This window comes from Mastigoproctus giganteus, chromosome 12 (assembly GCF_048544385.1).
Source record: "Mastigoproctus giganteus isolate SK-2022 chromosome 12, ASM4854438v1, whole genome shotgun sequence".
Taxonomy (NCBI): domain Eukaryota; kingdom Metazoa; phylum Arthropoda; class Arachnida; order Uropygi; family Thelyphonidae; genus Mastigoproctus; species Mastigoproctus giganteus.
This window is the reverse complement of record NC_143586.1, coordinates 11,434,118-11,448,365: the sequence shown is the minus strand read 5'-3', so window position 1 is coordinate 11,448,365 and position 14,248 is coordinate 11,434,118. Positions and strand designations below refer to the sequence as shown.

The 14,248-nt window shown below is 38.3% G+C and overlaps 1 protein-coding gene across 1 annotated transcript in view; it reads left to right on the top strand.

The window, feature by feature from the left end:
- LOC150076684 (UBA-like domain-containing protein 2-B) overlaps nucleotides 1-13,928 on the top strand; it is a 30,728-nt gene extending 16,800 nt beyond the window's left edge. Inside the window, exon 3 of the mRNA XM_090386288.1 lies at nucleotides 13,325-13,928. Coding sequence (XP_090242414.1) covers nucleotides 13,325-13,564 — 240 coding nt within the window. The 3' untranslated portion in view covers nucleotides 13,565-13,928. The remainder of the gene's footprint in view (nucleotides 1-13,324) is intronic.
- Nucleotides 13,929-14,248: the final 320 nt, after the last annotated feature.

Sequence of the window (14,248 nt, the reverse complement as noted above, 5' to 3'; positions counted from 1 at the left end):
TCCATATGGAAGTGATCGCTTCCCTGTGATAACCTCGTTACACAGTTGGAGGCCATGTCTTCCTTTTAGGTTACCACGGTCGAAGTTTGATCATGGTGACTGGAATGCCTTCCAACATCAGGGAAATTTTGACCTCAGTACAGTCAGTCGGGAGCCTATCAATGACGCAGTAAAGTACATCACAGAAATCATTGTCCAAGCAGCTGCGAATGCTGTCCCAAAAACATCTGCCCGGTTTCCACTATTTCCCAAACCTTGGTGGAATTCACAATGCACAACAGAAAAAAAGGCTCAAAACAAAGTGCGGGGGATATTTCGGCGATATCCTACCATGAACAACCTTATAGCCTTCAAACGTGCACGAGCCAAAGCACGCTACATCCGTCGTCAGAGTCAAAAGGAATTGTGGATCCGTTTTACATCATCTATTAACCAGTCTACCAACTCTAAGGTAGTCTGGGATAAAATCCGGAAAATGAAGGGAAAATATACATCCCACCCTTCTTCAATCCTAGATTATAATGGATGCACTATTGCAGATCCAACTGCAATAGCCAATGCTCTTGGGGAAACATTCTCTAACATCTCCGCAACATCCTCGTATTCCCCAGAGTTCCTGGTCCTGAAATATAAACTGGAAAAACAAGCACTTAATTTTAAGTCCAAGGGGTTCTATCCCTACAACGGGGCATTCACTATAGAGGAACTGAAAAGAGCCCTCACTCTTTCCAAAGCAAGTGCTGTTGGACCAGATGGCATCCATTATGAAATGATTAAACATCTTTCACCAAAATCTATGGATTGTCTGCTCCTTCTGTATAACAGAATCTTTATTGAAGGGCAGTTTCCGGACTCCTGGCGAAAGGCAATCGTTCTTGCCTTTGCTAAGCCAGGAAAGGATCCAAAAGTCACCACCAATTATCGTCCTATTGCTCTGACTAGCTGTCTGTGCAGAATCCTGGAGAGAATGGTTAATTCTCGTTTAATATGGTATCTAGAATCAAATGACCTTCTCTCCAACATCCAGTGCGGCTTCCGAAGGAACCGGTCCACTTTGGACCATCTTATTAGATTGGAAGCATCCATCCGGGATGCTTTCCTAAAACGCGAACACTTGGTGTCGGTGTTCTTAGACATGGAGAAAGCGTATGACACAACTTGGAGATTTGGCATCTTAAAAGATCTGCATAGCCTTGGTCTTAGGGGGCAACTCCCCATTTTTATTAAAAACTTTTTAGCCAATCGATCTTTCCAAGTTCGTGTGGGATCCCCACTCTCTCATTCCTTCAGCCAAGAGGAGGGAGTACCACAAGGATCAGTATTAAGTGTCACGCTTTTTACCATCAAAGTAAATTCCATCACAACTTCCTCCAACTGTAAACTGTGCCCTCTATGTTGATGACTTTAGCGTATTTTGTCAGTCATGCAACATGAGGGTTATTGAAAGACAACTGCAGAAAGCCATTGATCGCCTTAATTCCTGGGCACTTGCTAACGGCTTCAGGTTCTCGCTGGAGAAGACCGTTTGCATACACTTTTGTCGCAAGCGTAATCTTCATCCTGAACCTGAATTAAGGCTCGGACAAAATGTTATTCCAGTAGTGTCAGACACAAAATCTTGGGACTTGTGTTTGATAAAAAGTTGACCTTTCTCGAACATATTCGTCAACTTCGTACAAAATGCACGAGGGCACTTAATAGTCTCCGCTCTCTCTCCTCCATGCGTTGGGGAGCAGATCGATGCACCCTACTACGGCTTTACCGTGCGCTTGTACGATCCAAATTAGATTACTGGTCCCAGGTATTCTCCTTAGCCAGAGATAGTGTCTTCCGATGGTTGGACCCTATCCACCATCAGGCTATCCGTATCGCTACTGGAGCATTTCGAACATCTCCTGTCTAGAGCTTATACATCGAAGTAAATGAACCACCATTACCCCTTGGATGTAAGCAGCTGTCTTTAAACTATGCGTTAAAGTTGAAATCCCTGCCAGACCATCCTACGTGGACACCCGTTTTCGAGCCACGTTGGGAAAACTTGTACAATACCCGTCAGACTGCCAATCGACCTTTTGGTATTCGTGTCCAAGAGCTACTCAGAGAGTTTAACATCACGGTAGACAAGGTTGCAAAAACACCAAAAGAAGCACTTCCACCCTGGCATGCTCATATCCCATCCTGTGACTTTTCCCTTAAGAAATGGGTAAAGTCTGGGACCTCATCATCTGTCTACCAGCAACTCTATGCTGCCCACCGATCCAATTACTCTGATTTTTTGCCTGTGTTTACCAATGGCTCGAAATCAGAGTTGTCTGTAGGATCTGCTGCTATCTTTCCAGATAGTACTATCTGGAAAGATAGCAGCAGATTCCCCACGAATGCAGCATATACACAGCTGAGTTGTATGCTATTGAGCTAGCCTTGGACCACATTAAAACCCGTAAGCACCAAAGATGTATGGTATACACTGACTCTTCAAATACACTGCAGGCTTTATCGGGGATGAGGTATAATCCTCATCCGATTGTGACACGGATTCAGTAAACGTTACATTCCCTGTTTGAGAGTTCATTCGACATCCATTTCTGCTGGATTCCGAGCCACATTGGGATCATGGGAAATGAACTGGCAGATGCTGCGGCCAGATCACCAGAACCACACATATTGCCTGTTAGTCCCCTATACAGACTACAGGCAGCTAATACAAACTAAATTACATTCTCAATGGCAACAATCTTGGCATGAGCAAGTCACAAACAAGCTCTATCAGATAAAGCCTGTAATCCAAAACTGGCCGTCTAGTCTGGGCAGGAACTGCAAAGAGGAAGTTGTTCTAGCTCGTCTCCGCATAGGACACAGTCATCTTACACATGCTTTTCTGCTGGGGGCGGATGACTGTCCTATGTGCTAGAACTGTGGCACCATTTTAACTATTCATCACATTTAACCGTGTGTCCACGTTTTAGACAAGAACGTGATTTATATTTTACCGTTTTTAGTCATCCGGCTGAGCCTTATACACTCAGTCAGATTTTATACAACAGTGACGATGTGTCTGCTGTTTTTAGCTTTTTAAAATCAATAAGCGTTTTTGCTCATATATAAAATTTACATTTTGTTGTGATTTTCTATTTATTTATCCTTTATACATTTGTTATATATTTTGACATAGTGACCTAAGTAATTGGGTCACTGAAAGTTTAAAATTTTTTTATATATGACTTGGCGCATTATAGCCTCAGTAGCTAATGCGCCAATAAAATCAAAACCAACCAACCCTCTCTCTCTCTCTCTCTCTCTCTCTCTCTCTCTCTCTCTCTCTCTCTCCCTCCCTCCCTCCCCCCTCTCCCCCCACCCTAGCAGTGGAGAGAGAAAGTTTTGCCAGTATCACTAAGGTATCCTGAATGATACTGGCAAAACTTTTCCACCACCTTTTTTCAAATTAATTCCATTTCTACAAAATAAATTCACTTACAGGTATTCACTTATGGTTCACACTAATAAAAAAATTTCCCCCCAAAAAGCCTGGCTAACTCCTTCAAGTCCTGAGTTAATCATTAGGCTTGCAACATACTGTATAATCCCACATGTCATGCCTGGCCAGAATTGCAAACACATTCTGATCTAATTCACAATATTTTTTAGTGCATGGTCCTATATTTTTTCAAATAAATTGTCAGTTCATGTGTGCTTAATATTGTTAGTTCCTACATGCATAATAACGATCTCTTTTTCCTCCTAAAAATCCAACAATCAATTGTTGACATTAATTATTCTCCCAGCAGACACACCCTACTTTTAGTCTACCTATCTTTATTACAAAAAATGTTACTCATTACCCTAACAATGGAATTTTCTGATAAGAGTAAATCCTGTTTGAACCAGAGCAGTGTGAACTGTTCTGGGACCTGAATTAAAGGTGCATCACTTGTCAGATTAATAGTAGAATCTTGAGTACCTAATGAGCTCCCAGTTACATTTGTCTGTAGGGCAAGCACCTGTTTCATCAGTGACTTAAATTCCAGTAATGCATCAGGGTTTAATTTTAGATTGATACATAGAAAAGAACTGCCTGTCGAGTGATGCTTATCAACTAGATCGACCCTTGAATATGTGACACAGCCTGTGCAAGTGATAAACTTGTGACCCATAGGATTATCACCTACAGCTGTTTCCCTTTGAATTGCAAAATCCTTGAATGATTATTCAGAGTGGATCTTGTCACAAATATTGTTAACGTAAAAATTAAATTAGAAAATATTACAAAATTAACTTAATACAGTAGACTGTTGAAATCACAGCACATATGAGATCGGATGTATACGTACAGCGCAGATGTCTTGTAGTGCTGAACAAAGAAAACGCAAGTCATGTGATTGCTGTATTTGTTTACGTTTGCCATTTTCGAAGTGAATTCTATATTGATATCATCGATTATACCGCTGTTTTACATTTATTTTTAATTAAAAACCCCTCACTATGGCTCCTAAAGTTAATAAACCTTATACAGAGAAGAAAATAACAACAACATTAAAGCTTAGTGACAAACTTGATATAATCCAAACTATTACATTAGTGTCACCCGGAGCGTTAATCCATATACCCGTGTGTATTGTGTCTGTAAATTGCGTGTTCTCTGCTTGATTTGCCTGTTTTGCTGGACGAAAAACCCGTTTCTGGGGGGGGGGGGGAAACCTTTCTATCTACTCCTGAGACCCACTAACTCAGCCACAGAGTGTAAAAAGCATATAAAAATTCCTCCCGTCATTGACAGGATTCAAACTAGGCCTTTTCCTGGCCGTGTGGGGAGGATGGTGATGATACCACTGTGCTGCCCGCACAGACTGAAGTTGATATAATAAAGAAAATAGAAGGGGGCATAAGCAGAATGGCAAAATATAATATTGCATTGTCAACATGTTTGTTTTTTTATGTGCAGTTAATAAAATTGTGTTCTGAATCTCTATTTCTTATTTGTCCTCATTATTTCTGCATTAAATACATTAAAAATAAAACTTTCTAAGTAACAGAAAAATCAAAATAATGGCACCTTGAATCCCCGAAGGTGTCGTTATTTCAAAAGTCTACTGTAGAATTTAAGTCAGCTAAATTAAATTACTTTATGATAATATTAATTGATAATATAATAATAATAATTATTATTATTATTAGCAGTAGTAATATAATATAACAAATGAAATAATTATTATTAATATTACTAATATTTATGTTAGTTATTAATGTTAATAACATTAATCATTAACATACACTGTTTTTTTTTTTTTATTTTTATGTGAACCCCAAACGCGAGAGGTATTAGAACCTATAGCACTTAGTACCGTGCTTGGGTTGGAGGTTGAGAAGACGATAGAAGATATTTGTTGACATTGGAATTGAACTTCTGTAGATTGTAATTTTCAGGAAATACGTATGAAGGAAGGTTGTTCCAGAAAACGGCAGTTGAATGAATAAATGAGGAAGATGAAAAGTTGGTTCTGTGGGTTTGAAGTTGGACAGTAAATGGATGTTGGCTGGTGGCGGCATGTGTTCAGACTGTTTTGAAAGAGAGAGCGGGAATTATAGAAGCCAATTCAGAAGAACAGTGCCCATGGAAGTATCTGTAGAAGAGGTGTTCAAAGAAAGTGTATCACCCCCTAAAATTGTAATTGTAGTCCAAATAGCATAAGTATATGGCTATATTTCTTACAGATTGCATCAGATAAGATTGACACGTGTAGGTGATGACATAATATTGCATCAGCTGTTACTTTCAGCTATATAAGCATGCTCTGCAAGAGTTGCAGTCATTCCTTGCTTGTGTCAGGATGGTCAATTTCGTGCAGTTGATGCTACGAAGAAAGAGTGCTATTGTTGCTTTATGTGAGGAAGGATGTTCTTTCCCCGTCATACTGCTTATAGAGTGCCTTGTAATCAGTCAACAGTGAGTAGATTTCTTTCCAAACTCAAGAATACTGGTTCTGCTGATGGGGAAAAAAGGAACCAGACTCAAACCGAGTCTCCAAAACAGGACTGCATTTTGAAGCGCTTATGCCTTAAAAACCGTAAACCTTCTTCGTCTGAGATGAAAAGAGAATGAGAAGAATATACAGGAGTGGTAGCAAGTGCAGTAACAGTCAGAAGACACCTCTTCAAAAATGGACTTGTAGCTCATCCTAAGAAGAAACCCCTGTTCACAAAAAATGAAAAATTCCCGATTAATTTGGTGTAAGGAGCACGTAAATGGACCCCCAAGCAGTGAAAGACAGTTATTTTCTCGGATGAGAAGAAATTCAACCTGCATAGCTCTGATGGGAGACAAACGATTCGTTGTAGACGTGGTGAAGAATACTATCCAGACTGTATGATGTCTACAGTGAAATTCCCTACCAGCCAAATGATATGGGGGTGCATTTCGTATCACCCGCAGTTTATACCTGGCTATATTGGAAGGCAAATTGCTGCCAAGTAACTGCTTCCTTCAGGATGACTCTGCTCCTTGTTATCGGGCGAAAAGTGTAAGTAGGCACTTCTGTAGTTACTTTAGCTTCATTTCTGCATTAGAGGTTCGACAGTAATGTGTTTACATTTATTATAGGTGAAAAAATGGAAGAACAGCCCATTACAACTCTTAGCTGACCAGGAAACAGCGGGGACCCGAATCCTATAGAGAACTGTTGGCATCATGTGGAATCTGTAGTTGCCAGAAAGAAACCAAGTTCCTTATGGTTTCTGGAAGAATTATGGCTTCCTGAAGTTCCCTTCGTGAACTTCAGGAAGCCATAATTCGTGTTTTGGAACCATGAACTATCAGTTGATTATCTTCAGAAATTGATCTTGTCAGTGCCTCAACAGTGTGCTGCTGTCATCAGGGCCAGAGGCAGTTCAACTAAATATTAGTTTGCACCTGGTGAGGCACCTCCACAGCCAGGTGGGCAGGAGCAGCAGTGTGTAGCACACGCTTCTTGATTAGACCGGGGTTCGAGCCCGTGACCACCAAATACGGAGGATGTGGAAAGGTCAGGGAATGACGACCACATATCCCCAGAGCAATATGGCCTTAGTTGCTAATGCTCCTAAAAACCAAATAACAACAACAATAGCACCTGGTGAACTTTTCATTTTGTTTTCCATTTAAAATGATAAACTGAAGCAAATTGAGGCTTCTGATAATATTTCAGCCATAATTGTCGTGTTTACCAAAACTGTTGTATAAAGGTTGCAAATGCTCATTTTGGAATGTTTTGAGAGCACCTGTCAAATATTACTTAGCTTTGCCTTAACTATTAATAAATATCTTTTGTTTATATTTCTATTTGTGATGCTAGTCATTAATGTAACGTACTATCGCAGAAAAGGGTTAGAAATGTGAAATTCCTAGGTGATGCACTTTCTTTGAACACCAGTGTATTAATGCTAATATTACAGTACATAAATTATTACATTAATAATTAATAATATTAATGCTAATATTACAGTACATAAATTATTACATTAGTATGCAAAGTTACTAAAACTTTATCTACTATGAACTTAAAAATTTAAGCTAACAAGATGCTGAAAAGAATATATCTGGTTGGAATTAGTGTTAAAAAAAAAGATAAGAATTATATTTTCAAAATGCTACAAGAAATAACTTCACAAAACAAAAGAATTTAAATTTATAAAATTATAGAAAGAAAAAAGAATTACAAGATATTTAGAAACGGATTAAGGAAAAGTAAAAATTTGTTTGCTAATATCTTAATCGTATCTCAGTCTTCCTGAATTTTTCTTCATCTCTCTCTCTCTCTCTCTCTCTCTCTCTCTCTCTCTCTCTCTCTCTCTCTCTCTCTCTCTCTCTCTCACACACTCACACACAATGTTATTAGTGGAGTCCCACAGGGTTCGGTGTTGGGTCCACTGTTGTTTTGTGTATTTATCAATGATATTGATGAAGGTATATCAGGCTTAATGTCGAAGTTTGCAGATGACACAAAGGTTGGCAGGGTTGTTAATGACAGTAATGGCAGTGTGCTACTGCAACAGGATCTAGAAAATTTGGGCAGATGGGCTAAGAAGTGGCAACTGAAGTTCAACCTTGACAAATGCAAAGTACTGCATATGGGTAGAAGTAACCCCAGAGAAACGTACCAACTGTGTGGTACTACACTTAAGGTGGTAGAAAATGAAAAAGACCTGGGAGTAATTGTGCAGTCAGATATGAAGTTTTCTGAGCAGTGCAGACAGGCTGCTAGGGCGGGTCATGGGGTTTTGTCAATGATATATAGTAATTTTGCTAGCAGGGAAAAGGAGGTGATTGTCCCTATGTATAAGGCAATGGTCAGGCCACGCCTTGAGTACTGCGTACAGGTCTGGAGGCCTCATTTTAGGAAGGATGTAGATTTGCTTGAGCGTGTACAGAGAAGAGCAACACGATTGGTGAGGGGAATGAAGGGATTCTCTTACCAAGAGAGGCTTAAGTTCTGCAAATTGCAGTGGCTGGAGACTAGGCACCTGCGCGGTGATCGGATTGAGGTCTATAAGGCCTTGAATGGGTTGAGCACGCTGAATTCTGATGGGATCCTTCCACTTGTTCAGATTACCAACCTACGGGGACATAAGTTCAAATTAAGAAAGGACAGATGTAGAATAGATGTGCGGAAATTTGCCTTTAGCCAGCGGGTGGTTAATTGCTGGAACAAACTTCCATCTGTCGTTGTGGAAGTTGATAGGTTAAATAAATTTAAGGAGGAACTGGACAGGCATTTGGAGGGAATGGTGTGATTTTTTTTTTTTTTTTTTTTTTGGCTGATGCTGCATAAGCTCCTACACTTGCTTTCTTGCATCATGTGCCACTACTACTACTACACTCACTCACTCACTCGCTCTTTCTCACTCTCACACAACCGAATCTCATTTGATATTTGTTTGGCAGCATTAGCAAAGGCACATGATGCAAGAAAGCAAGCTTATATAGCATCAGCCAAAAAAAAAAAAAAAAAAAAAACCCTTATTTCACCCATCTACTCTCTCCAAATGTTTGTCAAGTTCTGCCTTGAATCTATTTAAGCTATCAACTTCTACAACGACAGATGGAAGTTTGTTACAGCAATCAACCACCCGCTGGCTAAAGGAAAACGTCCGCACATCTATCTTACAACCATCTTTCCTCAATTTGAATTTATGCCCTCTCAGGCAATTATTCTGAGCAACACATCCACTCAGAGAGAGACTAGATGTGTTGTGGGTGAGAATGAAATTTTGAGAGACTTTGAAGGCTGCATAAGGAAAGCTTTGTTTAAAATTTTACTGGTCGCTCTGTAAAAGTTAGTCTTTTTGATTATATTCCTTTAATACAGCTGCTATTTATTTACAAATCAATACAAATGTTTTCCTTCCAGTCTATAAAGAAATATTTATTACCATACTGTTCATTAAATACACAACCCAATGATAACTTTTCTCTTTCATAGATACATTTTCAAGCTCAATGATTTTACTATGAACCACAGAATGAATATAGAATGGAAAAAAAAAAAAATTAACTAAACTGCAACATTTAACCTTAATAATAAATTATATATTAAATTTATTTGGAAATATGAGTATCAGTAAAGAGAAACTCTTACTGTTTAAAGTTCTAGCTATGTTGTGTTGCTTGTTAAAATTTTGGAGTACATGCTTAGTATCTGAATAGCCTCAAGGTTGACTGATGTCATGTGAAATTATAGTTCTATGTTTTGCCTCTAGGAAGTCTAATATGATTATTGGTAATTTTGCACTTCTTTTGGGGATGTATAAAACCTCATTGCAAGCCAGATCTTTAGTATGTGGACTACAGTTTGAATGCCTCTACTGTAGAGCACTACATATATCAGAAATTAGTTTTGCCCTGCTGTTATATTCCACCTGTCTTGGGATAGGTTTGTAAATTAAGTTGTTGTTGTTGTTGTTATTTGGTTTTTAGGAGCATTAGCAACTAAGGCCATATTGCTCCGGGATATGCGGTGGTCATTTCCTGACCTTTCCGCATCCTCCGTATTTGGTGGTGACGGGCTCGAACCCCGGTCTAATCAAGAAACGTGTGCTACACACTGCTGCTCCTTCCCACCTGGCTACGGAGGCGCCTGTAAATTAAGTGAAACAATGCCAAATGCTACTATGTCCTCATACACCTGTAGAGTGCTACAGAATGAATTTCACTAGATGACCTCTGGCAGCAGATTTCAATTATCGGGGTTCTTAGGTTTAATTTTTTTTAATGTCTTGGTCAAATTATGAACAAAATCAGGTGGAGATGGGAAAGATTTGTTATAAGGTATTCCTATTTAATTAGGGAAGTTAACTTTTCTTTAAGTTGTTTGTTCGGTGATTAGTATCACTGTAGTTAGTGATAAACTATAGTATGGTTATGTGTGTCTTACCTTCAAATCATACATGGCATTTAAGTACTATAGGTTCTAATACCTTTTGTTTTTGGCAAAATCTTAAATCTGTTGTTAGCTGGCATCAGTTAAGAGTACGGGTACAAAAGTAATGCCTACTAATTTTTTTGCTTTCAAATATGGTGCCCTAGATCGTTTTGCGTGTCACTGAGTGGTCACTAGAGGTCTCTAGTTTCACCATACTGAGTGGTGCTGTAATTGGTCTCGTGAGTGCAGCATATAGCAGATTGGTGGATGTTATAGATATACATATCAAGCAAACAGTGGTGGTTGAAGTGATGCCTATTGAAATCCATACACCTCAAAAATGTTTATGGTGACAATACTCTAGATGTGAGTACAGTTAGATGTTGGGTAAGAAACTTTAAGAGTGTGGAAAGTGACATTGTTGACAAGCCTTGAAGCAGCCAGCCAGTAATGCCAGGACAACAGACAAGAGCCGGATCAGTGCACTGATCAAAGAGGACCGCCTCATCACAACACACAAATTGTATGATGCAGCAGGTATTGGAAACCTACTGTGATAACCATCATAAAGGAACTAGGCTACAACAAGGTTTTCACCCAGTGGGTCCTGAAAATGCTGACACATGAGCGCAAAGAAGCCTGGAAAGTCATCTGTACGGAATTTCTCCAGCACTATGAGAGTGAAAGAGAGGGTTTTTTTCACACAGTCACAGGTGACGAAACCTGGGTCCACCATTATAACCCTGAAACGAAGAGACAATCAGTGGAGTGGCATCATCAAAATTCAAGAAGTTCAAAAGACAGCTTTCTGTTGGTAAAGTCATGGTGACAGCATTTTGGTACAAAGATATGGGGTCTTGCTTGTGGACTTCTTGGTGCATGTCACTACAATCAACTCAGATCGATATGTGGAAACATTGATAAAGTCTGAGAAAGAAAGCCTGCATCCGTAGAGTTCGACCAGACAAAAACCTTAATGAGGTTCTTCTTCTCCATAACAATGCATAACCCCACAATTCAAATAATGTAAATCAAGTTGACTGACTTGTTCTGACCCCACATCACCTCTCTGCACTCCAGGCTTTTGCGGCTGCTGTCCTTGCCAGAAAAGAAAAATATGCTTAGAACTAATGCAGCAGCCCCATAACCTCAAGCACCATACAAAGATCAATCTATATACCTTTTCATTTATATGTAAATTTTTTTTTTTTTTTTTTTTTTGCAGATGAAGAACTTTTTTTTTTCTCTTTGGCACCTGTGCCATACCTTTCTTAGTCTGGATGTGGGATGATATTTTTTCTCGTCCTGTGCAGGATGATCATCCTTGTGTGGGAGGGAAAAAACTTTTTCCCCATTCTGTTGCACAAGCTCTGTGTTGATCGTCCCTCTGGCCTGTGTGTGGGATGGAAAACTTTTTTTTCTCATAACTTGCACCATGGGTGGTTTTTTTTTTATCCCTCTCGAATGGACCCCCAGAGGACCCTGGCCCACCTTCCCATGGTGTGGATGAGTACCCAGAATTATCTTTCCAGGTGATTGATACTTCTGGGTAGCGAAGCCGCCAGAACAGAACATACACACAATATACACAAACTTACACCAATCATATTTCTGACCCTTTTACAGTTGATTCTGTTCTTCACAGCAACACAAGGCAGAGTCAAACAGACATTCCAGGTGCCGCCTTTTACATATCCACACATCCACTTCTTCAGCCTGCTGAAGGATGTACTCTGTGGAACCCATTTTGTGAACAATGACCAGCTCAAACACAGTGTTTGCGAAGCCCTCCAGAGCAAGGGTAAGGACTTTTACAGATTGAAATACATCTAGCTCTGAGATGGCAGAAGTGCATAGAAAATGGTGATGTTGTAAAAAAAAAAGTGTGTTTATTAATGATTAATTGATGTAAAAGGCATAGTTGTAGGAATTAAATTTTCTGAGGAAACAAATAGGAGGCATTACTTTTGTACTGCTCCTCATACTGTCATAGTTTTGTGTAATCAGTAAAAGATTAGTCCTACAGTGCAAATGGATGATACAGATGTTACACAAGATCCCAGATTTTAGGTGGAGAGGCAATTAGTGGAGTGCATGTGAATTTTATTTGCTCAAATTAGAGTATTTTAAGAATTTGCATAGTTGGAATCACTCCTCACATTGTAAAAATTTGTGCTCAAACAAAATATATTCTCATGGTATGCAATTATTTTTTTTTTAATATATTTTCTTAAATTCTGTGCCTCATGGACTTTGAAACTATCACAGTGAGAAGTCCCTTTAACATGGTAATTGACACATTTCCTTATGGAAGATTTGTAGGAACTTCTGACTGTTAATTTCACTTTTACAAGTTTGTTTGGTAAGGTAAGAAATAAAAAGCTTTTATAAATGGTAATGATAATGGTAAAAAAAGAAGGTAGGCATTTCATTCTGAGTATATGTTATGCCCTTTGTGTAGAAATGCCGTTCATTCACTAACAACTCAAGGATAACTAGGTAACCAGACAGTAATACAGAGAATATAAAAAAGCTGTATTGTGTTTTTTATTGAATTTTTTTGCAGAAGAGTCATAAAGATACTAGTTATAGTTTAATCAGTATGAAACACTGACTTCCTTTCTTTTCTTAGAGTGTACCCAAGATAAAGAATCGGACTTTATATGAAAAGTTTGATAAGTTAGACTTAAATAAAAATCTGTTTGTTGAAGCTAGGGATAGCTGGATAGAGTTAAGATAGGAGCATAGAATCAGGGATGAGCCAACACGTTTATCATATTCAAAGTACTGTATTTTGATTAGATATTTGCAATATTAAATATTTTTATTGATGTTTTTGTGTATGATGTTGGATATCCAGTTTTTTTTATCTAAATATTACATCTTAAATAACCTATATATTAAATTTAAAATGTAATGATTTTCTTCCCTAGGTTTGTACTCCTGCAAATACTCCAGCTACACCGCCAAATTTTCCAGAAACGCTTTTGGCGTTTTCTAACATGGCAACAACAGAGAAAATGAGTAGCTCACCCCAGACAACATCTTGCTCTATTTCTTCTAGCAATAACAATAGTGGTATTTCGACATTAACTAATAGTAGTTGTAGTAATTTTGGTTCTCACCAATCCTCAGCTCCATCTCTTGGAATGGAAGTTGAAGTACAAAGATAAGTAGTGGTGAAATATATATTACAAATGCCACCTTGCATCACAGTGGTACAAATTTATTGGTTTCCTGATGATGATTAAATTTTATTCACTCTGTAAGAGAAACTCAGATTTGTGAGTCTATAATGTGTGGGTTAAAAATGTACAGTCAAAGCAGAATGGCCATTCACATTATTTTATAAAAATGATTTGTTATCCTCTGCCCTAAAGTTATATCCATTTTCGTACGTTAAAGATGATAATTATATCAATGATTTATTTGAAGTAGGAATAGACGGCTGTAGTGCTTTCTAAATATCTTGAGCACATTTACAGATTATGTATATATCAGTCATATCATGTGAGTTTTTGTTGGATAAATACTCTGGTTTTCTCAAATGCCTACAAAAACTGCAGATGTGATGTTTTTGTTCATAATTTGACACTAAAATGTAAGCTTTTTTTTTTTTTTTTTTTTTTTGTAGCAAGTTGCTTTTAAAGACTGATGTGATAAATGTCAAAGTGCACCAATTTGTGGTGATTGTATATATTTTTTAAATATTGGCTATAGTACTTTACAGAATATTTTGTATTATGGAATATGCCAAGTTATCACTGGAAATGTAAATGTTTTAATGGATTCTGGTATAGTCTGCTCTTGATTTTATAGTTTAATTTGGAAACAAAATATATGCAAAAAATTAGGTT